Source organism: Rattus rattus, chromosome 9 (assembly GCF_011064425.1).
Source record: "Rattus rattus isolate New Zealand chromosome 9, Rrattus_CSIRO_v1, whole genome shotgun sequence".
NCBI classification, from domain to species: Eukaryota; Metazoa; Chordata; class Mammalia; order Rodentia; family Muridae; genus Rattus; species Rattus rattus.
The window spans coordinates 63,481,371-63,492,901 of NC_046162.1; the positions used below are offsets into that span (position 1 = coordinate 63,481,371).

The 11,531-nt window shown below is 54.9% G+C and overlaps 1 protein-coding gene across 1 annotated transcript; it reads right to left on the bottom strand.

Annotated features, from left to right (window-relative positions):
• Nucleotides 1-1,254: 1,254 nt before the first annotated feature.
• Gcgr (glucagon receptor) lies at nucleotides 1,255-9,655 on the bottom strand. The gene is made up of 15 exons (XM_032914028.1): nucleotides 9,629-9,655; nucleotides 8,846-9,011; nucleotides 5,392-5,526; nucleotides 5,190-5,292; nucleotides 4,174-4,281; nucleotides 3,971-4,092; nucleotides 3,769-3,875; nucleotides 3,523-3,679; nucleotides 3,278-3,437; nucleotides 3,146-3,206; nucleotides 2,850-2,919; nucleotides 2,431-2,519; nucleotides 2,177-2,315; nucleotides 2,068-2,109; nucleotides 1,255-1,766 (listed from the first exon to the last, which is right to left on the bottom strand). Exons 3-15 carry the CDS (start codon nucleotides 5,452-5,454, stop codon nucleotides 1,530-1,532), a joined length of 1,458 nt encoding a protein of 485 aa, XP_032769919.1. The 5' UTR covers nucleotides 5,455-5,526; nucleotides 8,846-9,011; nucleotides 9,629-9,655; the 3' UTR covers nucleotides 1,255-1,529.
• Between the last annotated feature and the right edge of the window lie 1,876 nt (nucleotides 9,656-11,531).

Sequence of the window (11,531 nt, forward strand, 5' to 3'; positions counted from 1 at the left end):
TAGCACCCAACATTCCTCTGGGGGAAGGAGACTGATGCAGGTCTGAAGGAGAGGACAGAGGCATGAGGAAGGGATAGGGTCTCCTGAAATAAAACGATGCTGTGCTGTGCGGCACCAGGCTAAGCTGACTTGCCCCACCACTGTGGAGCTGTCTGGTCATAGTTCTAGTCACTGGCTGGGTGAACCTACCTGGCTCCTACCTCTTCCCTGCCTGAACCAGCCTGCACCAGTTCCCTTGGGGACAGAGATGGAGACGGGGTGAAGGAGGACAAGGGCAGAGGGACTCGGGATGGGGAGGGCTGTCAGGAGGCCCCAAGTGAGCTGCAACCCCCAAGGCAGTCACCAACCCTGAGCTCAGCTGGCGTGAAGGAGAATGCATGTACTCAGGTGCTGGCTCGGAATGACTTTGTGCCCACGGCAGGCACCAAGGTGTCCAAGGCTCAAAGTAGAGTCAAGATCTGGGGCCTGGATCGTGGAGCTCTGGGATGAGCTTCCTAGGGCTGCAAAGTCAAGAACCTATAGTCTCCAGCAGATGCAGCCAACATTGCAGGCTTCCAGACCTTTGTTTCCCACCAGTCCTTGTAATTCAGACGCCCACCTGGGTTGCACCCACTAGGCTCCTCACTTCCCTCCCTGCTGCATCCAGGTATTGGAAAGGTGGCAGGGTAAGGCCCCCTTCAGGCCCCAGTGCCAGGCCTGGCAGGTGAGTCATTCTATTTACCTTTCCTGAGTGGCCTCCTGTCCCTTCATTTGCTTCAATTAGCCTGGCTCTGCCTGAACAGCTACAGCCCACGTGGCCTGATGTTGGCTGTGTGCACCCCTCCCCCAGGGTCCTGTATCATTTTCTACCAGTAACTTGAACAGAGGTACCTGGTTGACTTTCCCCACCCCCACCCCATCTCCACACTCCACTAGGTAGGCATCATAGCAACGGCCAAAGGGACCACCCTAGAAGTTGACCACAGCCCTTCACGTGTCCCCTTCTGGACTTGCCTCTGCTCAATGAGGCTCTGACTTACAGGGCTGAGTCAAGAGCCTGTTATCACACACGTTTCCACAAAGGGCAACTTAGGTTCAGGGGAGTCCTGGAGGAAGTGAGCTGCTACCTCAAAGCACCACTTCAGAGACAGTTCTTTCCTGGATTGCATTAGCTCTCTCTACCTGCTGAGTGTGGTGCCCGTCCACAGCTTACCCACCCTCCCAAACACCTTCCTTGGTGCTTCAAGCCCCGCTGTCCAAGATATGCACAGCAGGTCCTACAGGAGCTCTTTACTGAAGGTTATATCTGTGTGTATGGAACATGGCAACACTCATGGGAACACCCATAGTTCATAGCATGGCTACTCCATCATATTCAGCCCCTACTCCCATCAATGTGGCCTGTACCCGGCCAGGACAGGTTAGGGGAGTGTGGATGGTACAAGCTGCTGTCTTGCTGCTTTGCCTCTTCAGCCTTGGCCAGGCATCTGTTTCTGGGTTGTCTTGTGAGTCCCTTTCTGAATCCAACCTGGCTGGAGTCCAGTGGAGATTCAGGTGGGGCTGTCAGCCAGCCTTGGGAGACTACTGGCCAATGAGGTCTCCGCAGAGGGCTCACAGCCAGTCCCACTGCTGCTGCCTGCACTCATAAGCTGAAGTTTCTGACAGGGATCACCATGACAAGTCCCTGCTGGGGCCATGTGGCTGCCATGGCTGCTGGCCATCCTTTCCTCCTGAAGAGCTTTGCCTTCTTGCCATCGCCTCCAACGCCTCAGTAGCTCTGCCTGCACCTAGAGGAGCCAGGGGTAGGGCTTCGCTGCCAACCCACCTCGTTAGGATCCTGACTGGGCCACTCTGAGGTGCCCAGCCTCAATCTAAGCAGACCCAAAGCAAGGCAAGTTTTACATTGGGTTCAGCAGGGCCACTTGTCACCAGGAAAGGCGGGGACCATCTCATAACCCTGAACTCCCTGAGGACCTAGGGGACCTGACATCCGACGCATGCAACTGTAATAATGGGGATGAAGGTATGGTCAGACAGGGCAAGGCCATCCTGATGGCCAGCTCTGATTGTGTTCCCAGCTTCACCTACCTCCTTGTTGAGGAAACAGTAGAGAACAGCCACCAGCAGACCCTGGAGAAAGAGAGTGGTCAGGGACAGCACTCTTGTGTCCCCGGGATGGTCTATGATGAAGACTCACCTGGAAGGAGCTGAAGAACAGGTCAAAAAAGAGCTTGGTGGAGCGCAGGGTGCCCTGGGCATGCTCATCAGTCACAAAGGCAAAGATCACCTCGTGGACCCCCAGCAGAGGAATGAGGGTCAGCGTGGACCTGGCTAGCCTGCAGGGGCAGAGCTTGAGAACCCTGCAAGATCTTCTGGGCTTTCCCCCACAAAGACATTGACCCCCAACCCCATCCCTCTCCAGTCTGGACCCAGGCTCTGGCCCCTGCCCACCGGAACTTGTAATCAGCATAGTGCATCTGATGGGCACGCAGCTTGGCCACAAGAAGATGAATGATGCGGACAAAGATGAAAAAATTGATCTGTGTGAGGAAGACAAACATCGAGGGCAGCCCGAGAACTTCCTGTGTCCTACATGGCCCTCAGATGTCCCTGCTACAAGCAAGGCTGCTGCCAGGTGAGCCCTGGACACAGGGCCCTGGGGCTGGCAGGCATTCAGCCAAGAATGGGCAACCTGACCCACAGCCCAGCGTGTACAGCTTCTTGAGTGAGTGCTGGAATTGCCCACCCTCCATCCTTTGGGTAGAATGTATTCTTCCCTTAGCCTCAGAAGGCTGATGAAGGAAGGACCTGGGGAAGCCAGACCAGTGACCCTTTCCTTGCTGATGGCAGCAGGGGCTTTGTTTCCTCACCAGTATGGCCAGGAGTACAGGGATACGCAGGATCCACCAGAATCCCATATTGTCATTGCTGGTCCAGCACCTGCAGGGACCAGTTGCTCACTTAGGGGGATGCAGCTCTCTGTTCCTTGCCCCTCCCTATCTGCTGGGATTTACTGAGTGCCTCTGGAAAGGAAAGGACAGAGTCTTCACTGAACCCCAGGTCCAGACTCTGGATTCACACTTCTAGCCTCACCTCCTGACCCTCCCCCCAGGGTCACTTTACAAAGACCAGCATCAACCAGCCCACCCTATTAGCTCATACTCACTGGACATTCTCAAACAGACACTTGACCACCACCCAGGGGATGACAAACAGCAGGGGAGATCCTGTGGGAAGCAGCAGTTGTTATCCCACGGCCCTGTTAGCTTCCTTCCCCATCCCCCACAAGCCTACTCACCCCAGCCGATGCCCAGATAGAGGGAGAAGAAGCTCTTCTCTGAGAAGGTGGCAAGGCTCAGCAGGCTGTACAGGTACACACCCTCCACCAGCAACCAGCAGTAGTTGGCTATGATGCCGTACTGCATGATCACTGTGGCCACTCTGCAGCCAGCCACCGCCTGAGCAAGGTGAGGCGTAAGTGGAGCCCACGACACCCTGCCCGCCACCCTACACAGGCTAGGGAGCAGTCAGATCTGGTCTCACCCCATCACTGAGCCAGACGCTCACACTGAGGTCATCTCCAATCTTCTGGCTGTAGCGTGTCTTGAGCAGCCAATCAATGACCAGCACAGAGCCAGCCTTGAGCACGAAGGACGCAAACAGGTTCCCGTGGATGTAGTTCCGGGTGCAGTGCAGCTTCCTATATGACGATGTCTCAGCACCACTCCTGCCCCGTCCCTCTGCCCCCCTCACCACACTGGGTATTAGCTAGGAGCGACAGCAGTGTACCTGAGGCCCAATAGGATGACCAGCGCCAGGAGCAAGGCCCCCAGGGACAGACTGTAGCCCACAGTGTACATCACCTGGTAGCTGCTATACATCTTGGCCACCCCCTTCTGCAAACCAGAGGTGGAGTGGGGCTGGGCAGTACCATATCCCCTGGCCCCACGCAACCCCATGGCAACACCACCCCACACCCTCCAGAGCTGACCTGGACCTCGATCTCGTCATCATCCATCTGACATTGGGAGGCGTCGCGCCATGACTGCCCCCGTGGCCCTCGAACCCACTGCCCATCAGGCCCACACCTCTTGAACACTAGGCGGTGCTGCACTGGGACATGGGTGTAAGCTCTGGTCAGCCCACTCCCAGGCTCTGCACCCTCAGCCTCCCAGGCACTCACTACCCCGTTACCTTTGTGGTACCAAGGTAGGTACCAGGGGCAGGAAATGTTGGCAGTGGTGTTGGGAGGGGTGTCAGGCCAGCAGGAGTACTTGTCGAAAGTTCTGTTACAGACCAGCTCTGTAAAGGTGAAGGAGGATGGAGGAGGGACCAGAAGCCCCCTGAGTATCAACACCACTTCACCGAGCCTGCATCTATAGGGGCTGCCTCCCTGATGTGGGCCACAAGGGGCATCCCCGGGCTGGTTATCTTGCCTTCTAGACTCCATGACTACCCTCTCCAGCCCAGCAACATTGGTGTTTGCCAAGACATCCCATCCCAAATGTGCACAGACCCCATTTTGTGTCTTTCCTCTATGTGTCTTTTATAAAAATTTGTAAAAAGCTTTTTACATTTATCTGTTCATTTATTTATTGTGTGTGTGTGTGCACATGTGCATGCACTCAGAAGCATACAAGTGTGTACACCAGCATACAGGATCATAGGACAACTTGCAAGGATCATTTATCCGTTTTCACTGTGAGTCCCAGAGCAAGGGCCATTATCTGCTGAGCCATCTCACTGGCCCCTCCTGCCTGGTAATACATTCCTTGTCAGATGTCAGACTCCAGTTTGGCTGGCACCTTTTCCAGGCCCAGCCGTAGCATAGCTCCCTCATCCTTCTCCCTCCCTCCCAGGCACTCATCCCCCTCAACTGAGACTGGGAAGACCCAGTCTCTCTGCCCTGCCCTGTCCCTATTCACTGTCTGCCCAGTGTGAGCGATGACAGCAGACATCAGCTGGCTGGGGATGAGGGCAGCCTCCAGCAGGGAGGAGAGCAGAGCAGACCAACCCTGAGGCAGTTCTGCATTTCTACTGTTTCCTGACCATACAGCCTTAGGGAAGCCACTGCCTCTGGAGGTCAGTCTGTAACTGGGGGCAAGTGGCTGGGCATTACAAAGCAGCCATTACTATTACATCCCCATAAGGTCTCTGAGTGTACATCCAGGCAGGGTGTCGGGACACAGGAGTCTGTAGGTGGGACTCACCAGTAGGTGGGGGCAGCAGGCTTAGGTTGTGGTGGCACTGGTCACTATAGAGCTTCCACTTCTCAAACAAAAAGTCCATTACCTGGGCAGAGGGTGCCTTTGGCTGGGAAACAGGTAGGCAAGCAACCAGAGAGCTCTCAGCACTTGTGTACAGAGCAGCCAACCCTCCTCCATGCAGGTGCGTGGGGTGCATGGCACTCACCAGACATGACAGCACCACCAGCAGCAGCAGCAGGTAGGGACAGTGGAGCTGGGTGAGGAGCATGCCTCTGGGTGGCCACCCCCCCACATCTGGTTGGGTGCCTGGGTCCTTGGGGCGTGTGCTCCTCTCCTCAGGCTGCGGAGAACCAGAATAGTGGGGTCTGGAGAGGATCTACAGAGCATCCTGCTCCCCAGAACCAAGCCTCTGAGCCCAAGGCCTCCCCAGAGCTGAGGTTTAGGGAGGAGACATGAGTAGCTCGCAGTGCCAATTCAGAGACAGGTGAGTATGGGCAACTGTTTTCCTGCTACACGGGGTTGGCTGGCTGAAAGCAATCACCTCCTTATCTGGTCACCCAAATCTCTCAGAGTGGCACCGAAAATTCAGCCACTCCCTCTCTCCTCAGTTATGTTGTCCTGGACACCTCCGCCTATTCTTAGCCTGGGAAAGCTGACTGGCCAGGCAATCTGACCTCAGATAAAGAGAGCGAGGGTCCAGTGCCCAGGTCCATGGCCACTCGATCCTCATTCCAGGGCAGTTTCTAGCCAGGGCCCAGACGAGGGACACCTCTGCCTGATGTTTCCTGTAAGATGTGGGATCGCCAGTGACAAATCCTGGGCAGCAGAAACCATGAACATCAGCTACCTTCTCCTAGCTACCTTTGGAACAAGAGGTGGAACTCTCAGTTCCTCCAGCCCCCACATCTGCCTGGACACTGCCACGCCCCCATCTTGATGATAATGGACTGAACCTGTAAGCCAGCCCCAGTGAAATGTCATCCATATAAGAGTTGCCTTGGGGGTTGGGGATTTAGCTCAGTGGCCCTGGGTTCGGCCCCCACCCCCGGGAAAAAAAAAAAAAAAAAAAGAGTTGCCTTGGTCATGGTGTTTGTTCACAGCAGTAAAACCCTAACTAAGACAGCTCTGGTGGATTCTCATGGCAGAATTGCAAAGACCTTCTTGGGGCCTGTAAGAAGTCAAACTATGGGGTTGGGGATTTAGCTCAGTGGTAGAGCGCTGCCCTAGCAAGCGCAAGGCCCTGGGTTGGTCCCCAGCTCTGAAAAAAAAAAAAAAAAAAAAAAAAAAAAAAAAAGAAGTCAAACTATGAGCTCCTAGGACTGAGATGGGCCTCTGTCCTGTGTACCCACAAACAAAATATACAAGATAGAGCCAGGTATGGTGGCACATACCTGTAGTCCTAGCATTCAGGAGGTGGAAGCAAGAGTACTATCCAAAGTTCAGTACCAGACAGGACTACATACAATGACCCCCGGGGTGGAGGGAGAGAGGGTGGGGATGTGAGAGAAGAACCCAACTGTCACAAGAGCGGACCCCTGGATTTCAGCCTGCTGTGATGAGCCCAATCGAGTTCTAGAAACAGCAGCTTGAGAGGCCCCCTTCACTTCTACCCTCCTGTACTTATGTCCTCTTCCGACACATCTGGCTCATGACCTACTACGGAGCTCCTGAGCCTAGCCCTTGGTCAACAGGGTCTAGCTAGAGTCAAGACCCAGGGTTTCAGGTCTCTGATACCTGAACCTCAGGACACAAAACCCTCAGAGTAGAGGGTTCCTACAGGGGACAAAGCAGCAGACAGATTGAAGAGGTGAAGGCAGTTCAAGTGTCCCTACCTCTGGGGTCACCAAGTAGCATGATTCTCCTGATTTGCATCAAACCGTCCCAGATTACTAGTGGGCTGGGTATGGAGAAGACAGAAGCCAGGAACTGGCTTTCACACACTATGCCTGGCCTCTACCCCAGAGCTGCTGGGGTCTCATAGAGACCCAAAGAGGCATCAAAGAGGAAGGGCAGAGGTGGGAAAGCTCCAGGGCAGTGTGACAGTGATAAGGGATGACCTGCTTGGGTAGATGGAGAATGGAAATGCTGGGAAGGGGCATGGCGGGGAAAGATGTGGTTCAAGATCCTGCAAGGGTGAAGATCCAGACAGTGGGGGAGGACGGTCCTTAGAACCCAGCTCTGCCTCAGCAGCCCAGGGCTGAAAATGTAAATGTTCAATAGCTGTGAGATGGTGGCACACACCTTTAATCCCAGACTGGGGAGACAGAGGCAGGAGGATCTCTGAGTGTTTGAGACCAGCCTGGTCTACAGAGTGAGGTGTGGGATAGCCATGGCTATGCAGAGAAACCCTGTCTCAAACAAACAACAAAGAAACAAAAAGAAAGAAAGAAGAAAAGAAAAAATCCAAAAGTAAGAAATAACAAAGAGCAACAAAGAGTAACAAAGAGCAACAAAGAGTAACAAAGAGCAACAAAGAGTAACAAAGAATAACAAAGGTGAGACCAGATCCCTTGAGGATTTCCTTCCAGCTCTGCTCAGACCACAGTGGATGGGCTCAAAAACTGCTCAGGGCTAGATTCCTCAGGGTTCTGTAACCTCTGACGGGGTCCCTCATACAAAAGTGGCAAAAGTGGGTGAGTTCTCTAGTCCTGTGATGGAATAACAATGGTGGGGCAGTTTCTAGCCAGTCAGATAGAGAGCATCACGGACATGAGGCTGACTTTCAGTTCCATGAAGTTGAGACACTGAGGTCTCTCTGCAGAGAATGTCTGGCCAGACAAATCCTGTGAAGCGAGCCAACCAACATATGAAGACCAACAAGGCACCCTTTCCCTTTCCCTGAAAGGGAGTGGGCTGTGTCATCAGTAGGCTAGGACTGCAATCTTTGTGCCCTGTGCAATCTGTCTCCTGTCCCCACAGTAGGGTTAAATACTGACACCAAGACAGAGCCCATCAGCTCTGATAAATACTCTGGGTGACGCAGCCAGGTGTGGACGCTGCGCTAGAGCGCCTGTGGCTGGAGCTGCAATTCTGGCCCTTTTTCCACCTTATTACCCTCCCTGGCAGGGAACAGATGTGAGTAAGGGACGGTAGACTGGAGACTCTACCCTCTCCCCTTCTTAGACTAGGCTGCTGAAATCTCACTCAGGTCTCAGGCTTTGTGAGACCTAACTGTGGGTGAAATCTGGAAGATGCAAGTCTGAACCAGTCTGTAAGTAATATGTCAGCCTGTCTTGCCTTTAGATCAAGCCCCCTTCTTCACAGCACATATCTGGCACTCCAGCCACCTGGACTGTCATTTTCCCATGCCACCACCCCTCCCAGCAAGCTCCAACAGGACAAAGGACACTTGGGTGTTTGCAGTGTGGCCACCGATTTTCTCTGCAGGTGGCCGAGGGTGTGAGCTGGATGACCCAGCGGCCAAAGGGGGGAGCATCCTGGGGGGATCCTCTTGGTTCCTTAGGAGCCAAAGTTGGAGTGGTAGCGACATTTTTTTGATCTTAGGAATCCCCAGAGTTATCAACTGGAAGGGTGTTTTGGTCAAAACAGAGAAACTAGACCGGGTCATAGTCCTATGGCAAGGGACAGGATCTGGGGCCACAGGCTGTGACAAAGCCTAATTCCTGAGTCCTCCCCGGAAAAGGGGCGGAGATACCCACCGACTCCGGTGAGCTCAGAGTCCCCCTTCTATGTCTCCAAGACAGAAGAACAGCAAAATATCCCTGGCCGATCCTCGGAGGATGCGAGAACCAAGAGGTGAGGGATCGGTCGGTTCGCGACAGAAAACTTCGAGGGTCTGAAGTGGGAAGGGGGTCTCTGGGGAGCCTGGAGCAGAACAAGGGCAGTGAGTGACCTGCGCTCGCAGGGGTCAAAGTGAAAAATTGTGAGCAGTGGAAGAAGAGCCCTTCTTGCACGGTGCTTACACATCTCACCGGCAAGACTGGGACACTGCAAGGAAGTCCTGGAGATCGGGGACACATAGGGGATGGGCGAGCCATTGGGGTATGAGGGGCTGGAAGCTGGAGTGCGTTGGGCGTTGGGCGTTGGGCGTTTGATGAGACAGCCACGCCTGCACCTACCCTTTCCCACCTCCCAGATTGCGCTCCCAGAGAACAGAAAGGAGAAGTTGAGAACCTTAACCTGCCGGAGACCGTTAGGGAATCAGGTGACTCTAACCATGACAGAAGGACACATTTCCCGGTTTGAAAACTAAGGTGTTAGACGGAGGTGAGAACCACCAAAGACCTCAGGGACAGCTGGCTTACGTCCAGGCTCGAGGGCCAGCTCCCCGCTCCCCCATTCTGCACGCCCAGCTCCCCGCTCCTCTATTCTGCACGCCCAGCTCCCCGCTCCCCCATTCTGCACGCCCAGGTCATGCCCGTGCTCCAGCACCCCATAGACCACCTGGGACCGTCCCCTCGGGGCCCGACCCTAGTGCTCACTGTGCTCACTTGCTGGGGCTAGGACTGGGCTCCTCGCGGTCCTCGAGCGCGCTGGGATCTGGGCGCCGGCGGCTACTGGTCTCCGCCGCGCTGAGATCGGGGTCGGCGCCAGCTCCGCGCCAGCCGCCTGCAAACTTTCCAGCGGCGACGCTGGGCGGCGGCGGCGAAGGGGGAGGGGGTGGGGGCGGGAGCGGCCCGCGGGGGAGGGGGAGAGATGAGGGTCGGCGCCCGCGCCTTAGTGCAGCCGACCTGCAGCGAGCTCTCAGAACCTCTCGGTGTAATTCTGAGTACCTCTCTTGTGTGCCGAGCTTGCCTTGTAGCTCTATATCCCGGGCACTCACTTTCTCCTCCCTTCTGGCACACAGGAGCAGGCCCTGACCCGGATCCGACCCCACGGGTCCCTTCCGAGAACCCTCACCAAGTGTACCATAACCCCGAGGATCCAATCTTGCGCACCATGGACTTCAGAGAGCCTCCACGGGTGATTCCTGACCCGGCAGGTGCAGGTCCGGGTGCGGGTCCGAGTTCGCCAAGGGAATAACATGTGACGCAAAGCGCCCCTTTCTCTTGCAATGTCCACTGTCCTGGGGTCGCATCTTTGCGTTCAGGTTTGCAATTTTGATTTTCCAGAAGGGTTAAGTCTCTTACTTAATCACCTCTGGCTCCTGGGTGAAAGATTGCAGCTGTCACACGTGCACCGTGTGTGGGAGCCGAGGTGGGGGAGGTCAGGGTATAATGGACCGCTCTGAGGGTTTCAGACAAGGTGATCCGCTAAGAATGCCTCTTAAACCCTTTCCAGGCTACATGCCCTGCGGGCTTCAGGGACTCCTGTCGGATAAGCCCTCAAGTAACAATCCACTAACCTGCCCGACCTTCTCAGTCTGCACAGCCCTTGCCTAGATACCTCCTTTTCTGGGGAGTCAAAAGTTCTAAGCCACATGCCTATTTTTCGCCCCTAAACTAAATCCTAGAAAGGACATTCTCTCTCACTCCACTGCCCCACCCCTGTGAGCCCTCGAGCCACCTTTTTGTTGCCTCATCTCCCCTCCTGCCCAGTGACCTCGGGGTCAGAAACTCCCTTGGGTGTTTTTGGGCTTCCACTTCTCTGGCTTCTTCACATCCTGTAATGCGCAGGGTCATGTTGCTTTCTAGAACGTTCTCCGTGTAGCTGTGGCTTTCAGAATGGGCACTCACATTCTCCCCCTTTCCTAGAGACACCTCCCTTCCCATTTCCAGTCCCCGGATCAGTCCTCTGAGTCCCACCTCGAACCTGCAAATCATCCAGTAAAGAAGCCAAGGCCCCTCTTGGGAAGCCCGTCCATTGCCAAGTGTCTCTTTCACATCTGGAACACATTTGGTCTCTTCTCTGTCACCCCCTGCCCCTTCCACAGAACTCCTTATGGCCCTCAGGTCAGTCCCTTGTTCAGTCGGACGCTGTCCTTCTCCAGAACTTTTTTTTTTTTTCTTTTCTATTTTTCAGAGCTGGGGACCGAACCCAGGGCCTTGCACTTGCTAGGCAAGTGCTCTACCACTGAGCTAAATCCCCAACCCCCCTTCTCCAGAACTTTATTCCTATCTTAGGGAATGTTGGGTCCTGTGCTCCCCCTATGAGTCCCCTCACTGGTGAGCTGGTCCACCCTCCAGTGCCCAGGAGGCAGATCCTGTTTTGTACTTGTCTATAAGGTCCACCAGAAGACCCTGCCAGGATTCGGGGCAAGGGATGCTCTCAAAGGCTGTGTCTTCTGTGCCTCTATTTTCAGAAGAGTCCACCAGAGATCCTGACAGGGAGCCGCCCTTTCTGTTTTGATCCAGGCAATGGCCAGAAGGCAAAGGTTAGAAGGCAAAGACCTGTTTGTTTCCGCCCTGTGGGGGCCACTTGTGCAAGGCTGAGGGACAGATACAG